General features: G+C 39.4%; 1 protein-coding gene across 4 annotated transcripts in view; it reads left to right on the top strand.

Moving 5' to 3' along the window:
- The window catches only part of ASB7 (ankyrin repeat and SOCS box containing 7), a 48,800-nt gene continuing 25,435 nt past the window's right edge, over nt 16-23,380 (top strand). Inside the window, exons 1-5 of one of the 4 annotated variants that reach the window (XM_005659791.3) lie at nt 165-607; nt 775-863; nt 7,634-7,757; nt 8,503-8,525; nt 9,935-10,196. In XM_005659791.3, coding sequence (XP_005659848.1) covers nt 9,986-10,196 — 211 coding nt within the window. In that variant the 5' untranslated portion in view covers nt 165-607; nt 775-863; nt 7,634-7,757; nt 8,503-8,525; nt 9,935-9,985. Of the gene's footprint in view, nt 608-718; nt 864-7,633; nt 10,197-23,380 lie in introns of all 4 variants that reach the window. The other 3 variants (XM_003121646.4, XM_013993233.2, XM_021098558.1) reach the window with 3 other exon arrangements.

Below are 23,380 nucleotides of genomic sequence, written 5' to 3' on the forward strand. Positions count from 1 at the left end.
GGGTGGGGGCTGCTGGGGGTAGGAGGAGAGAAGGAAGCAACCAACCAACCAAGTTGTCCCCACCCCCCACCCCCACCCACTCCGGACCTGGTTTACGGCTCCGGGCTCAGGCTCCAGTGCGGCCGCTGATTGGCTGCTGAAGGCTTGGTCCCATCCCAGTGACCCCAAAGTGCTGGAGGGAGGGGGCGGGGGTGGCCCAGTGCAAAGTGCATCCCGAAAGCCCCCTGCCTGGAGCCCCCGCGGCTGGCACTTGGGACCCTGTATGACCCGGGACCTCGCTGCCCCGAGACCTCCTGTGCCCCCAGTGGCTGGGAGCCTCCGGCCCGGAGCGCGGCAGCCCCCTGCTCTGAGCCTTCAGACCGGGACTGCCCCCCCACCCGAGCCGGGACTTCCTCCCTGCACCCCTGCCCCGAGGCTGCCCGGCGGCCAGCACCGCCGCCTCAGGTCGGCTCGGCTGTGTGGATGCTGGCCGGACTGGGGCCGTGAGGCACCGAGGAGGACCAGGAACAGCCGCGTCCGGCCCTGCCTGGGCTGTTTCTTCAATGGAGAAGTTGGTGAGTGTGGAGGAGGCTGAAAGGAGGAAGAGAAGCAGCAGCTGAGGAGACAGGTAAAGTCAGTTACCTCCCGGAGGGGAAGGGGGCTGGCCTGGGAGGGAGGAGAATCCCTGCTTCTTCCTGCCTGCCTTTACCACTCTCTTCCTCTGCTCTCCCCTCCTCAGATCCCCCTCCTCCTCGCCCCGGGGCTCTGCACAGCTTTCTGCTTTCTGATCTCCAGGTTTGAGCTGGCTTGAGGAGGCGAGAGGGCAGGAAGGGTCTACCACCAGAGAAGCAGCAGAGAGCCTCTGACCAGCATCCTCCATAAAGGTAATAAGCCACTCCTCCCCTCCCCCATTGTTTATTCTTGGCCCCTACCTCATTAAGCAGTGCTTTATTTTCGGGATGGTTACCTGGGAATGCAACCCTTTCCTGGCCCCCAGTTTCCAGGCAAAACCAGAAACACTGCCTATGCCCTGATCTTTAACATTTTAATAACTTCTTTTTCCCAGGAACGTATTTTATCCCTTTTGCTCTGCACAGTGTTTTCGTGTTTTGCATTTTCTTTCGGTACACTGAACCGTGTACCCTGCTCAGAGACTTTGAGACCTTTTTGTGGTTTCCCTGCCCCTCTTACTCTCATAGGAATTCCTCAATTCCTGGTTAATTGCTTGTTAATTCTGAATGACTCTGCTTTTTAATTAAACTACAATTTTCTGCTTTCCCTGTATACTTTCCTATAACCTTTTCTCTACCTCTACCAGAAAGTCTTTTGAGTTATCTAACTGGTGAAGGTTTAGGTAGAGGAAGATACAGTAATAACTTGAAACTTAAGAGTTTCAGAAAATAATGCCAATTTTTTTTCTAGAAAAAATGAATCTGTGTACCTAAGTAGTATGAATAGTACGAAAGCAATACTCCCTTCTGAAGCACTTATGTATAATTAACTCTTTTGTGTATTTCTTGTGACAGATGTGGATGGGCTCTGAAATTCTTATAAAAAGATCAACCGTATTTGTTATATTTTGGGTTTCCTAGAACTTATAAAACTTTATGCAGTATCTTGTTAATCATTTGACACTCAGGAATTTAAAAACCAAAGACTGTTTTGGTGTATTTAGAATCTAGGGTTTTATTTTTGCACTCTTCATAAGATTTCTCATTTCAAAATCCTTACAGAGAATTGGTTAGATTGAAATGTAGGCATCTAATTCATGTGATCAGATTTCTGCTGCTGTATTTTGTTGCTGTCTTTGAAAATGAGCTAAAGGTAAGTTTAGGACATTCATGTAAATCCTGAAGAGGGGGTATAATCAGGGAAATTATGTAGGAGTTAATTCAGAAATTAGCCAAGTGAATAACTTCTCTAGCATCCAATAACAGGAGTATAAAGTGACTTGTTAATCTCAGAGTTATTTTAATGTCTCAGATTGTTTAGGGAATTTTAGGTACAAAGAAGTACTTAAAATAGCAGAAGTTAGGAAATCTTTGCCTTACTCTGTTCAGGTGGACTTTCTGCCTTCTAGTAAAAGAAATTAATGTCTTTCCTGATTCTTCTAATTGTCAAGGTACAGCTAAAGATACTTTTAAGGGGCCCTGAGGGTTTGTATCTTCTTGAAACCCAGCAATGGACAGCAAAAGGAGGGTGTCTGCTACCAAATGGGATTTAGAATCAGAATCTACCAAGGACTGTTTCCTGGTGAACATTTAGGGCACCCTTTGCATGTGTATGTAGGGTCCACTTCATTTCAGTAAATGCTAGGCAGAAGGCGATTTTTATTATTGAAATATATGAATCACCAGAGAAATGCCTAATGATTACTTTGGAACTTTTTAAAAAATGCTGAAATACTGGAAGTATGTTTTTAAAGTAAAAAGGAATTATGTATTTTCTATTCAGGTCTTTTCAGTTAAATATTTTTCTGCTTTAAGTTGAACTTTAGCATGTTTTCATTTTCTGAGAGGTGTTATCATCTGTGCTGAGAAAACACTGCTTCCCTCTGGTTTCCAATCAGTTCATTTTCATTGCTTAAATGTATTTCATTGACCCTCTCAGCTTTTAATGGTTTTTCTGAGAGTAGGGAATGTATGTAAATTGTCCACATCTGCTCCTAATATTAGCATGATTGAGAGTATTTGGTCTAGATTATGTCAAATGTTTAAAATATATGAGTACTTTCTTACCAACATGGCCAGTTAGTTAATCTTTTTCAGTCTGGTAGCTAACTTTGTGGTAATTCTATTATCAGTCACATGGTTTTGAAAGAAAAAAAAATCAGAAAACACCTGATTTATTTGGTAACCAAGTAAGGTTTATAATCGCATTGGGAGAATCACCAGTTTTGGTTGAAATGATGTATTTTGAGTATGTTATGGCCAATACTTACTTTCTTCATACCTAAAATGATGCCATTCACAATTATATTATGACACAGACAATATCTTTATCTTGTTCACTTTTAGCTTAGGTAATACAGAAGTGTGTACTATCCCCCAAGAGTTTAAAGTCAGGCAGTTTCTAATACTTGACTTCAAGCCTTTCAGTTCATTCTCAACAGAAGGTACACCCTACGTGGAAAGCTTATCTCCTTTCTCATAGACTTTCTAGGTACTGATATGAGGCTGCTAAGATGGTAAAGCCAGACATGGGTTAATAAGAGAAAGATTGGCAAGACTTCATCATTTATAATTATTGTGATTTAAGCTTTGAGTTGGGTCTGGGTAAGTGAATTACAAAATTGCCTTTCTTGCCTTGTCCATGTTTCATGAAAATCGTTGGTCTTTCTGCTGGAGCTTAGGAGACTTACAGACAAGTTCTGCATGATAATAGATCTTTATGTTGTACAGAGCCCCAGTACCTTGGAGAGAATGTGAACATCCTTACTTGTTTGGGAATATAAACACTGTGCTGCTATCTTGAGTGATATTAGAAGACAGTTTTACCTTATTTTGGGTCCCAGGCTCTTGGTCACACAAGAAGACCTCATCAGCCTCCTCATCCAGGTGGCACGCTTTGGTCCTGGTATTGTTTCTGCATCCAGAGTCCCTTTTAGGACTTGTGAGCTATTGGGGTTTTTGGTTTTCTCAGAGCCAGTATCCTTGGAGTTGATTTTAGTTCCTTTCCAGCCTGTATCTCTGTTTATTCTGCAAAGAAATGCCTATTTCTTTTTCTCAGGAGCAAACTGTTATCTTGTTTCTAGTGTGTGTGAAGTCTGAGAGCACAGTTCAGATTTGAATCACTTCATCAAAAAAAGTGTGGCCTTTTAGTGGAAATAATATTCAAAAAGCCATTAATGAGTAATCATTTGTGCCAAAGGAAACTGGGGACATAGGGCAAGTTTGGTGAAACTTACATAATTTTAAACAGGTCTTAAATATATTTTGTTTTATAACTTTTATTCATTATGAATATAGATTTCTTTTAATTATGTGAAGCAAGAAGCTTTTGTTTTAACTTAATGAGGTTCACTTGGCATCTCTATGGAAATTAGATGGCAATGTTTTAATTCCTGAATTTATAGTTTCTAATATGGTCAACAGTATAAAACCTTGGAGGCCTAGATTGTTTTCTTTTGACCCCATGTAGAGTAGAAAAGATGAATTCGTAAAATTTAAACACGCTATCAACATTGGCCAGTAAAATCTTATATAAAAGTGATATATATTGGGGAAGCAGCTCATTTAGATGTATAATTCTGAAGTCTTCCTTGTTAGTATGTTTTTCTTTTTTCTGACTGAAACCTAAAATGGAATTTCTAAAGACTGCACCCTCAGAGTTTTAGTCATTCTGAGCCAACTTTGCATTGTACATATGTTTACTTAGAAAACTGCTTCCTTTGCCATATTCTTTTATTTTATTGGTGATTTCCATGAACTATCACATTTTCAAACTTGCATTTCTTGAGGGGAAATAGACTTTTTTCCATTCTCTTCTCTGGACTTCCTCTGTAGTTTTTAATAGGTACCTTTACCAGTGGATATTATATTTACTTTCTAAGTTCAGTGGTCTTTTTCCCTCTATACACATGCAGATGGTCATACTCTATTGTGCAATCTCTCATAAAATTACACCACCATAAAATTAATTATTAGTCTGATGCTTTGGACTATTAGGACATTTTGGTAATAAGTCATTGTCTTTCCTAATTTAAGCTGTGCAGCTAACAGGGATCATGTATGCCTGGTGTGTGTGTCCATGCGGTTTTTCCCATAAACACCAAAACATAAAGAGTGCTCTTTTTGGCTTAAATCTATGGTTGTTATTTACAGTGTTTGGTATTGTCAGAACAGAGAAAAGTGATCTTAACCATTATAGGATGATTTGATTCATTTGAAGTATGCAGAACTCTAGTAAAGTTGTATGCAGGAGTAATGCCAGTGGCCGAAGCCTGCCAGCATACCACACACATGCCAGGCATTCAGACTTTCATTTATCTGATTGAAACAGCCCATGTGAGATGATCACAAGTTACCATTATTTGTGCAGCTTTCTTTTTTATGTTATTTTATTTTATGGCCGCACCTGTGGCGTGCAGAAGTTCCCAGGACATGAATCAAACCTGCACAACAGCAGTGACTCAAGCCATAGCAGTGACAATGCCAGATACTTAACGGCTAGGCCACCAGAGAACTCCTGTGCATCCTTCTGACAGAAATAATTGAGTCACTTTGACTGTTAACACAAAGCTTTTCTTGAAGTTCTTAATAAACTAATACCGTTTCATATCCTTCTGAACACCACCTCACAAGTCCTCCCCATCACTCCCACTGCCTGCATGGAAGTGGCACTGGGTATGTGAACGGCCACCACAACAAGAATGAGGATTCTTAAAGGTTTGAGACCTTGGAGGGTAATCTCCCCTTTCTTGGGAGGTGGGGTGCCAAGGATGACTTATTAAAAATCAGGTATCCAGTGGCATTCATTCTTGAAACGAAGGTATAGCTCATGTGGAAAATAATCACATGTTCCTCTGTGGACATGCCAGAGGCTCGTTGTTGATTTGCATTTTTTTATTTCAGTGGAGTTTTAGATTTATGGAAACGATGCAGAGATAATACAGAATTCCCCTATATCCCACATTCACCTCCCCTAATTAGCATCTTATAGTAACAGACACATTTGCCACCAATAATGAGCCAGTAACGAACCTTCTTATTAACTAAAACCTGGTACTGTCTTCCAATTTCTTTAGCTTTTACTGAATGTCTTTTTTTCTGTTCTAGGGTACTATCCAGGACATCACATTCCATTTAGTCATCCTGTCTCCTTGCGTTCCTCTTGGCTGTCACAGTCTCTTAGACTTCTTTGTTTCCTTGTTTTTGATGACCTTGACATTTTGAAGGATACTGGTCAGGTATTTTGTAGAATCCCTCAGTTGAAATTAGTCTGCTATTTTCCTAAGTTTTAGACTGGGGTTCTGGGAAGAAAGATCACAGAGGTAAATTGCCATTCGAATCACATCAGACTAACAGCATGGCTTGGCACTCTTGGTATTGGCCGTGACCACCTGGCTGAAGCAAGTTTCCCTCTGTAAAGTGGCTCTTCCCTCCCACGCCCCACCATACTGTCCTCTTTGGAAGGAAGTCGCAATTAAGGAGAGGGGAGTTGGTTCCACCTCCTTGAGGGGGAGAATCTACACAAATTATTTAGAATTCTGCACGGGAGATTTGTTTTTTCTTCCTCTTTTGTTTATCTAATCAGTTATTTGTACCAATATAGACTTACTGATATTTATTCTATTCTTTGGGTTAGAATCCAATAGTATTTTTATCTTGTCATCCTAGTTGTTCCATCTTGGCTACTGAGAGCTCTTTTAGTTGGCTCCTGTGTCCTTTTGATATACCCCATCATTGCATTTTTCTTGGAGCACTTCCTTCCTTTTTGGCATTGCAAAATGCTCCAGGCTCATCTTGTATATTTCCTGCCCCAGCCTTAGAATCAGCCATTTCTGTAAGGATAGTTCTGCATTTTTTACAGCTTGCCATGTAAGAGTCGTTTTGATCATGCCTCGATGATTTATTTAGAAAGTGATAGGCAGAGTTGTAAACCAGATATTTACTTCCAGGGGCATGTTGGCGAAGTCTTTGGCCTTCCTTGAAGAAGTCTAACAAGGAAAAAAATAAGGTGTAGAAAGAGGAAAGGGTCAAAGTAAACTACTAATTTGGATTGTTTGAAACCTCTGTTCCTGCTGCTGCCACCACCTGTGACAGCCACTTTCCCCATAGCTCATCACATTGCCAGGCAGCCTGGCCTTTCCTTGTTTAAGTGATAGAGGCCTTAGCATACCCACCCCACTGGGGTGGGGTGACAGTTCTCCGAGTGAGTAATTCCTAGAAGGTTTTTTGGTGTGATGTGTGGAAGTTACTTTTCATGTTTTCTTAACTTTGATGGAATTCACAGATCTAGTATTTAATTGACATGGAGAAAGATCTTTTTTAGTTGTAGAGAACTTTTTCAGAATTCCATATGGACAACCTGGCAAAACTATTGTTAATCTTTTACCTGGTTTGGTGTATGCATAAATAAATAAAAATTTCAAAATTATTAACATGATACCTTTTGCATATATGAAGAACCAGCATTTAATAAGACATAAAGCTGGCTGCAGGTGTGGGTTCAATCTCCAGCTTGGTGCAGTGAGTTAAAGGATCTGACGTTGCTGTGGCTGTGGCGTAAGCTGCAGTTGCAGCTCAGATTTAGTCCCTGGCCTGAAACTTCCATATTGCTGTGGGTGCAGCCATTCAGAAAAAAAAAAAGGAGTTTAGTTCTGAAAGTATGTTTTGAGTAGAGCAAAAAGAATTTATGTTTACATCCAAATTCTAAACGTGTGATTTGTTATTTTCTTTATTCATTAGATAAAAACAAAAAACTGTGTTTTTAGAAAAAAACTTCCTGAAAATAAAACATATCCTGTACTATCTTGGAGATTAATGTAGGTATTGAGATCATTTTCTCTAAGAATTGATGTGAGTTCTTTTCTTTGCTCTATAAGTATGTTGTAAAGTACTCTAAGCTCTTCAGAAGGCAGACGATTCAAACAGCTATAGTTCTTTATTTTGTGGGGGGCAGTTCTGATGATTGTTATTTCATGCGTTTTTAGGTTTGGAAAGAGCTCATTGCCACCAGAATCTGCACACACTCTGAACCCCCTGCTCACGATGCTGTATGTGCACAATGGTTATTAGGCAATCTATGTATCAGGAGAAGGGGCATTCTTCTGTAAGGTAAGTGAGGGTCACGGGTCATCTGTGCTGTGCTAGGGGAGAACCCAGTTAGCTTTTATTTTTCTTCTTCAGATCACTAAATACAGCACTTGCTAAAAGAAAATCCAGGTTTGTTTTGATATTGTTTGAATCTTTTTTTCTTGGACGGTATACCTTGTTTAAGTGCCAATGTAATCATCTCATTAAAAAAAAAATTGTTAAAGATGGTTGTTTTAGTATATGGTAGTAGTTTCTGTTAATTCCTTCTAATGATCTTCATTTTCCCTTACAATGTTAAAATCGAGCAAAAACCACTCCAAGAGGATTCTTGGTTTTAAAATTTCTAAGACAAGAGACTTAATTTTAGTGTCAGTTGAAAAAGTAATTAAGTGGAGAGTAAGGAGAAATCATGTTTATTAAGAAAACAAATTGCCAGGAAATTTTCTCATTTCCCAATTTTCTCTGAGGAAATAGCTCTTTGTAGCAGTAGCCTGATTTAAATTATATTACTTAGTACTGATAATTAGGAGTTTGTTAATAACTATTTTCTGTGTATAAAACAAGGTAGGATATTTGACTATACCATTAAGCTGTGATAATATGACCTAAGATAGAGGCTTAAGTTGACCTTTGTGCAGTCTTTGACAAGAAGTTTTACAAGGTAAATTATTATTGGTAACAAGATTATCCCAAGATGTCTAACCTACATATGGGACCAGAATGTCTTTAAAGGACTTTCACATAATTTTTTTTTTTTTATTTTTAGAAGTGGAAGCTACTAATTAGGAGGTGAGTTTAAACTGTTCCTTAAAGTTGGCCCAGATGGAGTGGCTACCTAGAAGCATGTTAGTTTAAGCTTCTGTATGTATTTCAAAGCTTAAACATGCACTAAAAAAGTTTTTTTATATATAAAATGTAACTTTTCACTAGTTCATTTTGGACTTTTCCTTTTTGTGTGAAGGAGATCTCATTTTATATTGTGTTTGGGTACACACCTCTTTTGTGACTTATTAGTGTGGGAATTCAGTATGCTTTTTTTTTTTATGTGACTAATCAACAGGTTGATTAGATTTCATTAGTTTTAAACATTTTGTATGATCTTGCTGTTGATTATTTGTAGAATAAAACTTTTGGAAAACTGAAACTAGGAAAGTGAGGCAGTAAAAGAGTAGTAAATCATGTACCGGATCACATAAAGTGGGGGAGGATAGAAAGACAAACAGATAAAAACAAAAGGAAAGGAAATATAATCTACAAACTTTTCTCTAATTAAAGCCTTCCCACTCCCCCCGCCCTTGGGGCTAAAAATAAAATATTGTTCAAATACTTGAGGGTACCAACCTAAAGTGTTATGGTTTTTTTTTTTTTTTCCCTTTTTTTTTTTTTTGTCTTTTTGCCTTTTCAAGGGCCGTTTCCTCGACATATGGAGATTCCCAGGCTAGGGGTCTAATCTGAGCCATAGCCACCAGCCTAGGCCAGAGCCACAGCAACTTGGGATCCAAGCCGCGTATGCAACCTACACCACAGCTCACGGCAACACCGGATCCTTAACCCACTGAGCAAGGGCAGGGATCAAACCCGCAACCTCATGGTTCCTAGTCGGATTTGTTAACCACTGCGCCATGACGGGAACTCCTCAACCTAAAGTTTTTTTGCTTTTTTAAGAATTTTAAACAGCTTCCCATGGGTTGAAGTTCTTTCGTCTTCCTAGTCTACGAATTGTCCAATTGATACTCGATATCTGCTCACTGATAGTGGTAGAGTCCTTGAAAGGTTTATAATTTGAATTTCCTCTGTGTGTGCATCAGGTCAACCTGAACCCCTAAGACAAGTGCTCACTTGCTTCCTCTCTTGTCTCCATCTTTAGCTGCCCAGAATCACCTTCCATTTTATCTAAAATAAATGTGGTGTTCATTGATCTTTGTGTTTACAAAAAGCCGTAGAAGACGTATTCTGTTTTTGGCTATTTAGCACTTTATGCCTCACTCTCTTTTTGAAATCTTGTATAATCTTAGAGAAATGCCTGAAAGTTTTGGTTATAACAGATACATGTTAATTAATTGTACTAATATGAACTGTTGCCACTAGGGTTTACATGATTTAGCAGTGGAAAGTTCTGTGATATTTAATGAGTACACTATCAGTGGTTAAGTATTCTAAATTCTCCTTTTTATTATATATTCTCCCTACCCTTCAAGGCTGATCCCTGTAACCTAATGAATCCTTTGTAAAAAGTGGACTCAGCTAGGATGTTACACCACCATTGTCGAAGGAACCCTGAACTTCAGGAAGAGTTGCAGATCCAGGCTGCAGTGGCTGCCGGGGATGTCCACACAGTACGAAAGATGTTAGAACAAGGCTATTCCCCCAATGGCCGGGATGCTAATGGCTGGACCCTGCTTCATTTCTCTGCAGCAAGAGGAAAGGAAAGATGTGTTCGAGTATTTCTAGAACATGGAGGTGAGTGTACTAGGAGCAAAATCTTTTTTTCCCTAAGAAGAAACTTAAAATGAAATTCTGTTTAGTTTAAAATATAAGTGTGCATATTTATACAATTTTTAATACTTCTTATTCATACTCAATTTCTTATTCTCTCTCCTTTGTGAAGATTATCATCATGTTGAGTTTTGTTTGAAACCAAATTGTCTAAAAAACTTGTTAATATGCTTTTTTCCTCCTATAATTCTAGTTTATGTACAGCCAGATTTTCCCAGATTATTCAACTAAAAGCAGCCTTTCTTCAGGTTGTCCAATTGCTTCGTTTCAGAAGCAGAAGTGGCTGTGGTATTGGTAATTAGAGTGTTGCTCAAGTTTCCCCTGTTAGAATTGCTCAAGCAGACAGGGCACGTGCAGGCCCCTTTAAATATCGTGGCTGTAATGACACCCTATCTTTTGACTCTATCACTTAAAAAAAAAAATTTAGGTGCTTTTATTGCTGTTTAGAATACTTGGCTTTTCCAGAATTGTACATGGTTTCTAGGTATCCTATAAGATTGGTTATCAGAGGTCTAATTTTGTGTTAAATATATACAGTTTGAAAAATGCACTTCACATTTTATATTTTTGCCTTGAAAAACAATCCCCTCCCATAATTAATAATAACTAATCATTATCTTAAACTAATTTACTTTTTTCTCCAGTTGGGTATCCATTTAATTTATTTTCTTAAAGATGAACAAGTGTATTTTATCATTTGTACTCATATTATTCTTGTAAATTAAGGTGTAAAACATCCTGGTTGGGACTCAGGTTCCATTATGTACCATTCTAGGGCCTGGATTGCTTATTAACAATCATTTAGTTTCATTTCTAAAGTGTACTTTATCAAGACTAGTCCAGCTTAATTGCAAACTTAACTTGAAGTACAGAAAACATAGAAGTCCGCTAGTCCTGAGATCAGGAATCAGCACACATCTGAATGACCCTGAAATAGGAAGCATGCCCCGAAATAGTTGGCTGTGGACAGGACCTTGCCATTCGCTGACCTGCGCTCCTTTGTAGTGTGTGTAGTGAGGTGTGGGTCTTCCCTTGCTCACACCTCGGTTCACCTTGAAGCTTGAAAACCTCAGCCCTGAAGGTAAGGAGGGGGAAACCAAGAAGAATACCAGGAGAAAGACCTGAAAAAAACTCATAGGTGGGTGTCAGATCAGAATACTTAAAATTCCGGCAATGTTCAGTAAAATTAAGACCAAGATAAGAACTCATGTTTTTTAATTCCACCTCATCATGTTACTTTCTACTTGTGCCAGCCTTGCTTGTAAAACATTTTTTTTTAATGTTCCATTACTCTGGTAATACATGAACTTGTCTTCTTCAAATAATACACATTTTCAAATAAATTACAAATAATGCCCAAATCCCCTTTGGCCAGCTCCCAGTCCTTATCTGCCTACCCCTGCCCAGAAGTAACCCATGGGTGTGAGTTTGGCTTGGTCCTTATCTTTCTAGATCATTTCCTTATGTACCCATAGAAAATATGTCTTTCTGTGTGATATGCAGTTTTAGAATATAAATGAAATCATGCTGACCATATTATTCTGCAAGTGTTATTTTTTTGCTCAGCTATATAACTTAAGATTTTCTTAATATCAGTGGTTAGCAAACTTTTTCTGTAAAAAGCCAGATAGTTAAGTATCTTAGACTTTGCGAATCCTCCCTGTTTCTGTCATTAACTACTCTGCCCTTGTGGTATGAAGGCAGCCTTATTTAATGTGAACCAATGAGTGTGGCAGTGTGCTGATAAAACTTTATTCATAAAAACCAATGGCATGCCAGGTTTGGTCTCAGGGCCCCAGTTTGCTGAACCCTATATCTTCACCCTCTCCCCCTTTCTCTGTGTGTGTGTGTGTGTGTGTGTGTGTGTATGTGTGTGTATGTATGTGTAGATATTTTTAACATCTTTTATTGAGATAGAATTCACATACTTTACAGTTCATTTAAAGTGTCCTCTTTTTGCATATTCAGAGTTGAGCATGCATCGCCAGAACCAGTTTTGAAACCTTTTCGTTACATGAAAAAGAAACCTTGTCCCTTTTCAATAATAATACATATGGATTTACTGTCTTCTTTACAACTGCTGGATATAGGCTTTATTAGTATGGATGACTGTTTATTTAAACCATCCTTTGTATTTTTTGAGAGTGGCTGCAGTTTTCTCCACAGGAGATAGTGTGTTGAGAAGGTAATCCATGCACAAATGAGAGTGGTCAGAAACAGAGCATAAGGGGATGGTGCAGACTGTTCAGTGAGGGGAGCCGCTGCCCCTTGGATTCCAGCCTCAGCTCCTTCCTGGAGGCGGTCACTGTCCCTGCAGCCATGGTTTGTGCTAGAAGTGTGTGATTTTTTTCCATCCTTCTTCTAGCCTGCTTCCCTTTTGTCCGTGGTCTGCTCTACATCTGGATTTTCTTTTTTTTTCACAAAACACTAGCTAAGTGATAGTTCATGACTGTATCTCAAATTCCATTTTATGGGTGTGATTTATTTAAATTTATTCCCTGTCGTTGGACATTCTGATTTTTCATTTTCCTGCTTCTTCAAACAGAATTATAGAGAATCCTTGACTGATCTTTTTACAGATGAGAGTTTATCTCTTGGATAATTCCTAGGAGTTCAGTGATACAGTTACCCCTTCAAAGGGATGTTAATTTTGTTTGTTTGTTTTTGATGGACATTGACAAATTGTCCTTTAAAGAAGGCTGTTGATGGCTCTGTCCTTATGGGGTGGGAGGATGCCCAGGCGTGTATCACTAGGTGCTTTGCACTTCCTCTGGGTGATCTGCTTGCCTCTTTTTTTTTTTTTTTTTTTTTTTTTGCCCCCCCCCCCAATGATATATGAATAGCAAAGCATTGCAAGACTAAACTGCTTGGCTTGTCTTTTTCTTACCACTTGTAGGAGCTGTTTATATATGTTGCTACAGTCTTCCAGTTTGCAGCTTTTTCACATTCTTGCTGTGTTTGTTTGGGGGACAGAAGTCTGCGTTTTAATGTAGGTGAATTGTATTTTTCTTTTGGCTTATGGCTTGTGCTTTTTGTATCTGGTACATCATACCACAGGGTCATTATTTGCCTGTGTTTTCTTCTAAAAAGTCTTGTGGTATTTAGGACTTTATCCAGAATTGGTTGTGTGTAACATGAGGTGGGTGGCTATTTCATACATAAAGGTAACCTCAGCCATCCCTTCTTTCCTTATTGCTCTGTCATACCAACTCAGATACACAATATTTATATATGCATGGCTCCATCAGTTCTGTTGTCTGCTGGTATAATATTGTTGTAAATTGTTCTCCAATAAGTTTTAATATCTGGGGGAGCATGTATCCTCTCATTCTTTAAGGATGTCTTGGCTAGCCTTAGCACTTTACATTTCCATATAAAATTTTAAAACAACAAAATTACATATTTTGCAGAAGACTTTCATTTATTATATAGCACCTTTTATGTGCTTCTTTACCCTACAAGAATAAGAGATTTAGGGAGTATTTTTTAATAGCCCATCATATATCATTTAGGAACCATTAGTAGGAGAGGAAACCTCTGCTTGCCTTGGCCATGTGTAATGCTTCCACGTGCTTTGTGTTTAGTCTAGGCCTGGCTTTCAGTCTCCAGAACAGGATACCCAGCTACCTGGTCAGCCTTTCCATGCTTGGGGTTCACAGCACAGTATGAGCTGCTGCTTTGACTGTGTTCTTTTGTAGTAAATAGCACCACAGCTTACTACTGTTGTATCAAAAATCTAGAATCCCTCCTCCTGAATGGTTGTCAGATCCTTCCACTCCCTTTCGTTGGAGGCATGCCCCACCTTTGGGCACAGAAAGTTCGTTCCTCACCAGGACTGTCATGATGTCTCTGCCTTCCCTGCTTCCAGTCCTGCCCCCTCCCAGCCAGTCTCTAAATGAAGTCATCTGTTCAAAGTGAGAATTAAAATACTTCCTTTTATAGCCCATGGGTGGCTTCCCATCACCCTTGGGGTAATATTCAGTCCTTAATGTGACTTACATGGCCCTGTAGCATCCACTCCTCTGGGACATCTTTCTAGCTTCATCTTTGAGCCATAGCCCCTCTGTATTCTTTCATAGTCGCTGAGCTCAGAGGTGCCTGCCCAGGACCCGCCTGGGTCAGGCACTCACTGCTGCTTCCGCCTCTGCCTTGCTCATACCTGCTTCTCCCTCACCTCCCCCCACCCCTTCCTCCTGGAAGTTGCCCCTCACCATCCGGACTTGGTCAGATCCTTCATCATATGATTTTATTGTGCTCTATACCTCTGTATTGTAGTTTCTTTCGCAAGCATAATTATCTTTGTAGTATTCTATTTGATGTCTGTGTCCCTAGTTAGTCTTCATGAGGATAGAACTCACTTTTGTCCTGTTCTCAGAGAGAGAGGGAGAGAGAAAAATAGGAAACCATCACCAGTTATTTAGGGTAATTGTTCCCTAGCCTTAGAGAGACAAGGCTAATCCCCCCCCCCTTTTTTAACTTGAAAATACTGATTGAAAATAGATCAGCTTATGATGGGATTAGAAAAGTACCTGAATTCATCATGCCTGCTCTTTTCTGTAAACCACAGTTTCTTTAAGAGTTTCTAAACTTCAAGTGAGGTTGTCCCCTCCTGTTAATAAGCATATTTTGTGATGGACATTAAGATGCAATGAAGTCAGAGATTCAGATACAGGATGGTGAGTGAAGAAATGCGCAAAAAACAAAGGTTCGCTTTCCTTACCCCCTTGCTGTTCCCTCTCCCACCTCTGTGCAGGATGTAGAGAGAATTCATGTAGATAGTTAGATGAGAATGAAGTAGCCAGCAGTCACTTATTTGTATATTTATTCAGAAAGTACTTGTTGAGCACCTAAGATAAGCCAGGCTCTGGCCAGGCCCTGAAGTACAGACATGAGCATTGTGCTGGCCTTCTGGCACTTCATAGTCTAGTGGGTGGGCAGATTTATGGCCGAGATTAGTTGAGCATTTAGTATAAGCCTAATTCCTCACAACTGCTCTATGAGGATAAGTAGTATCTTTTTCCACTGAGAAAACTGAGCCACACAATGGTAAGTAATTTGCTCAAGGTCATTCACCTCATAAATCTTCGAGCGAGGATCCAAAGCCATTGTCTTAACCATAATTCTGTCAGAAAACAATGCAGTCCAACAGAGTGAGCTGAGCACTATGCACAGATTAGCACCCACTCTTGGCGGGATGGAGGTGGCGGGAGTGGCAAGGAAGGCTTGATAGGGAAGCATGGTTTGCTTTGAGGTCTTGAAGAGGGAGGCAGGTATGGGGCTCTGGAAAGATGCTGAAAGGACACAGAAGACACTGAGAAAAGGGTTGAAGAAGAAGAGGAACATATTGGTTTTAGAAAACGAAAAAAATTCAGTGTGATTGGGGCCTATCCATTTTTTTCTGGGGACAGTCGTGAGCCACTTGACAGGAGTGAGAGAAACAGATGTGTGCTTTAGAAAGCTCACTGATTACTGTATGTGAGCTTATTTAGCAAGGGGGCCCAGGACCTCAGGCCCTTTTGCCTGGTCAGGACAGCAGTCTCATCTGTACCCCATTTCTTGAGCACCTCCTATGTGCCAGGCACTGTTCTGAGTACTGGGAATACAGTAACAAAGTCCTGCTGTGGTGGCACTTACATTTCTAAATGGAAGAAATTGACAGTAAACATACAGTATCAGGTGGTGAAGAAGAAAGAAACAGAAAGGGATAAAGAAGTACAGGCTTCTGTTGTAAATGAAGTGTTCAGGGAAGACCTCTAATGTGACATGTTAGCTCTGAGGCCTGAAAGAAATGAAGACAAAACCGTGCGACCATCTGGGAGAAAAGCATTAAAGAGAAGGAAATAGCAAGTGCTGTAAAAACTCTAGGAACATGCTTAGTACTTTCTAGAAAAAGCCAGAAAGACCGTAGCTGGCACAGAATGATAGGAGAGGGGGCACACCTCAGTAAAGAGAGTCAGCTCATGTTCTGTAGCTCCTAGAAGATGCAGAAAAGGCTTTGGACTTTATTCTGAGAGAATGGGGAGCAGTTGACTACCCCTCAACTGAGGAGCGATGCAAACTTACTTAAGGGTGCACTCTGGCTACCCTGAGGACTCAGGACAGATCATGGAGGAGCAGAGAAGAGCTAGGAGAAGCTGCCTGGAAGTTTTGGCACAATCCAGGTGAGATCCTTGCTGCATGGTCTGCACAATAGCAATGGATGTGTGGTCGGATTCTGGATCTGTTTTGAAAGTGGAGACAAAATGTGCTGATAGATTGGCTGTGAGGTGAGAGTGAAGGAAATCAAGAGTAACTGAGGCTTGGGGGTTGAGGATCAGGATGAAAAGAATTGTCATTTACTGAATGAGCATGGGAAAGTTAGCCAAAGCAATTTAAAGGAAAAAGAGAAAACATAGATATTTAGTATAAGTCACCTACCCTACCAGGAATTTTTAATCTCAAGGACATTAAAGGATCAGATCTTTCAGTTAAATCTGTACACCTTCACAGTCAAACCACCAATGAGGGATCACACAGAATCATCAACACTCAGATTTAAGAGGTGGACTGTGACTGCTGTGGTGGCTGCCGTGTGACCACAGAGGAAGCCTGGTTGGGGAACAGCTGTGTGAAGCCATATGTGCTGCTGCTATGGGAGAAATCCAGTTTCTTTGAGAAAATGAGCACGTTTGACTTAAATCGCTAATACAGTCTATATTCCAAAAGGAAAAAAAGGGAGGCTCTCTTAGTTTACTCTAAACCTGTGCTGTCTGTAGCACGGGGGCAGCAGGCGAACCTCAGAGATACTGTGGGTTCAGTTCCAAACCACCACGATAAAGCAGACAGCGCCACAGAGGGAGTCACATGAAATTTTTGGTTTCCCAGTGCATATAAAAGTTATGTTTGCCCTACACTGTAGTCTAGGAAATGTGAAGTAGCATTATGTCTAAAGAAACAACGTATGTACATTAATTAAAAATACTTTGTTGCTTGAGTTCCTGTCATGGTACAGCGGAAGTGAATCCGACTAGGAACCATGAGGCAGGTTCCATCCCTGGCCTTGCTCAGTGGGTTAAAGATCTGGAGTTGCTGTGAGCTGTGGTGTAGGTCGCAGATGCAGCTCGGGTCTGGTGTTGCTGTGGCTGTGGCTGTGGCGTAGGCTGGTGGCTCTAGCTCTAGTTAGATCCCTAGCCTATCTCCATATGCTGCGAGTGTTGCCCTAAAAAGCAAAAAAAAAGAAAGCTTTATTGCTAAAAAGTTGCTAACCATCATTGAGCTTTTAGTGAGTCATAATCTTTTTGCTGGTGGAGGGTCTTGCCTTGTGTGGATAGTTGCTGACTAATTATTGTGGGGGTTGTTGAAGAGTGCAGTGGCTGTGGCAATTTCTTGAAATATGACAAAAATGGATATTTGTCACATCAATAGACTCTTCCTTTCATGAATGATTTCTCTGTAACATGTGATGCGTTTGCTAGCATTTTACCCACAGCAGAAGTGCTTTCAGAATTGGAGTCACCTCTATCAAACCTTGCTGCTGCTTTGTCAACTAAGTTGATGTCATATTCTTAACTCTTTGTTGTCATGTCAACAGCCTACACAGCATCTTTACCAGTAGTAGATTCCATCCCAAGAAACGATTTTCTTTGCTCATCCATAAGAATCAACTCCTCATCTGTTAAAGTTTTATCATGAGATTGAAGTAATTCAGTCATATCTTCAGGCTCCACTTCTCATTCTAGTTCTCTTGCTAAGTAATCTGCAGTTACTTTCTGCACTGACGTCTTGAACCTCAGAATGAAGATGAAGATTGGGATTGACTTCTTCTAAGCTCTCGTGAATATTGATATTTTGACCTCTTCCCATGAATCACAGATGTTCTTAGTGGTGTATAGAGTGGTGAATCCTTTACAAAAAGCTTTCAATTTGCTTTGCCCAAATCTGTTAGAGGAATCATAATCTATGGCAGCCATAGCTTTAGGAAATGTATTTCTTCAATAATAAGACTTCATAGTTGAAATGACTTCTTGATCTGTGGGCTGCAGAATGGATATTGTGTTAGCAGGCATGAAAACAACATTCATCTCATTGTCCATTTCCATCAGGGTTCTATCAGGTGCACTGTCAATGGGCAGAAATATTTTGAAAGGAATCTTTTGAACATTAGGTCTCATCCGTGGGTTTCATAGGTTCAGTAAACCATGTTATAAAGAAATGTGCTGTCATCCAGGCTTTTCTGTTCCATTTATAGAGCACAGGCAAAATAGATTTAGCATAATTCTTAAGGGCCCTAAGAGTTTGGAAATGGTAAATAAGCACTGGCCTCAACTTAAAGTCACCAGCTGCATTAGACCTTAACAAGAGAGGCAGCCTGTCCTTGGCAGTTTTGAAGTCAGGCATGACTTCTCTTCTGTAGCTATGAGAGTCCTAGGTAGTATCTTTTTCCAATCTAAGGCTGTTGCCATCACATCAAAACATTGTTGTTTCATGTAGCCACCCTCATTAATGATCTTAGCTAGGTTTTCCGGATAACATGCTACAGCTTCTACCCATCATTGGGTGCTTTGCTTTGCTTTTTGATATTATGGAGCTGGCTTCTTTCCTGAAACCTCATGAATCAACCTCAGCTGGTTTCATACTTTTCTTCTGAAGTTTCTTCACCTACCTCAGCCTTTGTAGAACTGAAGAGAGTTAGGGCCTTACTCTGAATTAGGCTTTGGCTAAAGGCCATGTTGTGGCTGGTTTGATCTTCTATACAGATCACTAAAACTTTCTCCATATCAATAATAAAGCCATTCTGCTTTTTTATTCCTGTGTTCACTGGAGAGCACTTTTCCTTTCCTTCAAGAGCTTTTTCTTTGCATTCACAACTTGGCTAGCTATCTGCACAAGAAACCTAGCTTTTGGCCTATCTCAGTTTTCAACATGCCTTTCTCACTAAGTTTCATCTTCTCTAGCTTTTGTTAAAGTAAGAAGCATGGGACTCTTCATTTGAACAGTTAAAGACATTGTAGGGTTATTAACTGGGCTTATTTCAACATTGTTGTGTCTCAGAGAATTGGAAAGCCCAAGGAGAGCAAGAGAGGTAGGGGACTGCCGGTAGGTGGAGCCATCAGGACACAAATTTTTATTGATTAAGTTTCCTTTCTTATGGGCGTACTTGTGGTTAAAATAGTAATAGCATAGGTCATTGATCAGCATAACACATATAATATAAAAAAGTTTGAAATATTTGGAGAATTATCCAAATGTGATACAGAGACATGAAGTGAGCAAATGCTGTTGGAAAATGGCACTGATAGACTTGCTCAAGGCAGGGTTCTCACAGACTCTCAATTTGTAAAAGATACAGTTAGTATCTCTGTAGTGCAATAAAATGAGGTATGCTTGTGTTTACATTAGAATTAAACAAAAAACTCAGTTCTGCAGTCACACTGGTCATGTTTCACATGCTCAGTAGCCACATGTGACCAGTAGCCACCAACTTACACCTCACAGATATAAAATGTTGCCTTGTGCAGATACATATGTTTTTACTGCTTTACTTCCAAACATCCTGCTTCAAAATGATGAAAACTTAGGGTTTTATAATGTCCAAAAATATTAGTGTTTCTAAACACAATGTGATGCATATAATATTAATAGCACCCCGTCCAAATCCTTGTAGTCTTTCTGACCAGGTTAGCTTGCTGTTGGAGTTTAGAAGAAGAATCTCTACTATGAGAATGGGAATTAAAAAAAAAATCCACAATTATTATTATATTCTTTTTCCCATTTCAAATTTTTCTGAAAATTCAAAGACCATACTGGACATTGCAAGAAAAGTAACATTAAGAGACTCTACATTAGCTGGTGTGTTTATTTATCTTCAGATTCTTTGTTTATGCAGACTGACCTGGAGGACAGTGACTTGAAACTGTAGAAGTTAAATCCATAAAGCTGATCCTCAGAGGAACCTGAGAAAAGAATCTCAGGTCTCTTCTTGGTACAGTAGGTAAAATCCTCTTGGTGAAACAAGAAAACAAATAAGAGAGATAAGGGATTAATCAAGGGAATCCATAGCAGAATGGTGAGAATTTATTTTTAGCTTTTCGGAAGTGAAAGATTTTGCACATGGTAATCCCAAATGTGATGGAACAAGGACATTGATGGTAGAAATTTATGAAAGCACTTGTGGGAAGTTTAGTAGTATGTGTTAGATCCTTAGAAATGGGGAATCTCTTTGCCAATAAACTTACTTCTATTAATTTATTCCAAGGAAGCAGTCTTAAGTGCAGCATTTCTTTTCTGTATGAAATTTTACCCCTTATTATATATAATTTTTTAGATAGAGGTATTTTCAGTGCCCAAATATAGAGGAAGAGTTAAGTAATTAGACTATGATTACAATTATGTATAGTTTTTTTTTGTTTTTTGTCTTTTTAGGGCCGCACCCACAGCGTGTGGAGGTTCCCAGACTAGGGGTCTAATTGGAGCTACAGCTGCTGTCCTACGCCAGAGCCACAGCAACGCCAGATCCGAGCCACGTCTGCACCTACACCACAGCTCACGGCAACGCTGTATCCTTAACCCACTGAGTGAGGCCAGGGATCGAACCCACAACCTCATGGTTCCTAGTCAGATTCATTTCTGCTGCACCACGGTGGGAACTCCCCAGTTATGTATAGTTTTAAAAGTGTATAGAGAGGAAGTTGAAAGCTTGTTATCAATGTTGACAGTAGTATTAGGGAATGCTGTTTTTTGCCTTACTGCTTTCCTAAATTTTCAGTTTTTCATTAATGAAAAAGTAGTATTTCTTGGGGGGAATCTTTGGGAATATTGTACTATCTGGCTTTCCAGCTCTTTGTTCTGTGGTGAATTATTGGTCAAGTTTTAGGTTTTTAATCTAGATTTTTTTTCCTCCATCACTTTTGCTTTTTCTTTCTATGATAATACTTAATGGCACAATGCATAACTGTTTTTTGTTTGTTTTGTTGTTTTTTTAAGGCCTCCAAGCAGTGCCTGTGCCTGTGTAACTTGGCTAATTACATTTGATGCTTTCTGAGACTTTTAAGAGAGTAATCATATAAATAGCAAATAGAGTACAATGCTTAACATATATTTTGTAAAATTCTGATTTTCTTGCTTTTCGGACTTTATAATGTCCAAAAGTACTTGAGCTTTTAAGCAAGTGGGAAACATATTGTAACCTCTATACAAATACTGGTAATATTTTTGACCAGGTTAGTGTATATATTCCAATCTTTGGAGAAACCTATAAAGAAAAGGATAATACAAGGAAGTATAACTAAGTAGTCAAATGGAATGCCAAAAAAATGTTCTAATAGTACCAAAGGGGGGGGTGTTGGTTAGTAAAGGGAAGAAGAGGAACAAGAAAGGAGACAGGTGGAAAACAATAAGATGGTAAATCTGAACTCAACTATATGAATAGTTACATTAAATATTAGTGGACTAAACTTTCCAAGTAAAAGCTAGAAGTTATCAGAAAGGTATACAGACAAAACTCAGTTATGTGCTACCTCCAAAGATATACTTTTAAGTATAAAGGTATAGGTACATTGAAAGTTGGTGAATGGAAGGCGATATAGCACACAAATGGCAAGCATGTGAAGGCCCAAGTGGCTACATTAATATCATATGAAATAGATTTCAAGACATAGACTTACTAGAACAAAAAAGAGACATTTCACATTGACAGATGGGGTGGCTCATTAAGAGGAGTAACAATCATAAAATGTGCATACACCAGGAAAGAGAGCTTCAAAATATGTGAGCAAGAAACTGACAATTAAAGGGAGAAATGGACAGTTTCACAGTCTTGAATGTTTGATATTTTAACATCTGTCAGCAATTGATAGAACAACTAGATTTTTAAAAGTCAATAATTGGAGAAAATCTGAAAAACATTGTCAAACATGTTGAAAATTGAACCCAATACTTGAGAATATACATTCTTTTTATGTGTGCATGATATGGACACTAGGATAAATCACATAGTGGCAATAAAGTAAGTGTTTGTAAATTTAAAAAGGCTGAAATCTTAAGGGTATGTTCCCTAACTGCAATAGAATTCTACTAGAAATCAACAAAAATAAGATATCTAGGATAGCCTCAGATGTTTGGAAATCAAGCAGATTTTGAATTGAATTATAGTAAAAATACAATTTATCAAAATTTGTGGGGTATACTAGAGCAGTGCTTAGAGAGGAACTTACAGCTTTAATTGTTTGAGTAGAAAAGAAGAATGATCTTAAATCATTTAAAGTTTTTATCTTAAGAAACTTGAAAAAGAAGAAATTGAGCCCAAAGTGGCTGTTCCCACTTAACTGCTTAACAATCTCTGTGAAACATTATCATGAAGACTGGAATCATCCTTGCCACTGGAAGGGACTGACCTGATTTTGGAGCCTAGTGGAAAATGCCCCATGACTGGAGCATTGTTGAAAATAACCATGGTCTTGACTTAGGTGACAAACAATCTAGAAAGGTCAGCAGCACAATTGCTTGACCAAGGCTGTGATACTGGTTGGGGCAAGCAACAGAGCAGCCACACATTTAAAAGGAGATCTGGCAAATGAGACAGCTATGTGGGCTTTGATAAGCTGCTACCTACCTATTTCTGGGAATTTAGGGGGCATATGTATGCCTAAGAAAGACCAGAGAGGACTCATCCCTGGCTCAACATGAGGTCAGAAAATGAGAGGTGGGACATACTTGTAAATTACCTGATTATTAAAGGTGTGTCTTAACCTATTTGCAGATCTCCTTGGCAAAGCATGGAAACCTTGTTGGCTGAAAATGTGTTAGCATGACCTTTGACTAGTCATTGGTCAAACATAAGTTATCTTGGCCAAACATGTTATTCCTTGGAGCAGCCTCCAGAAGCCAGGCTTTAATAATAACAACTGAGCAGAGACTTAAATGGCTGCATATGCAAGGGAGACAGACTGTAGAATTAGTCTAGGCAGTTCATTAAAGCAGATTGCAAGAGCAGCCCACCTGGAAGAGGTGAGGATCAAAATCCAGGGTTACTATCATATAATCTAAAATCTGTAATTCTTAGTAAAATCATGAGACATACTAAGAAATTGGAACATATTTCTCCTACACAGGAAATAGAGTGAGCTAATAGAAAGTGTCTCTGAAGGGACCCAGATGTTAGACTTAGTGAA

The sequence above is a fragment of the Sus scrofa genome, chromosome 1, assembly GCF_000003025.6.
Source record: "Sus scrofa isolate TJ Tabasco breed Duroc chromosome 1, Sscrofa11.1, whole genome shotgun sequence".
Classification (NCBI taxonomy): Eukaryota; Metazoa; Chordata; class Mammalia; order Artiodactyla; family Suidae; genus Sus; species Sus scrofa.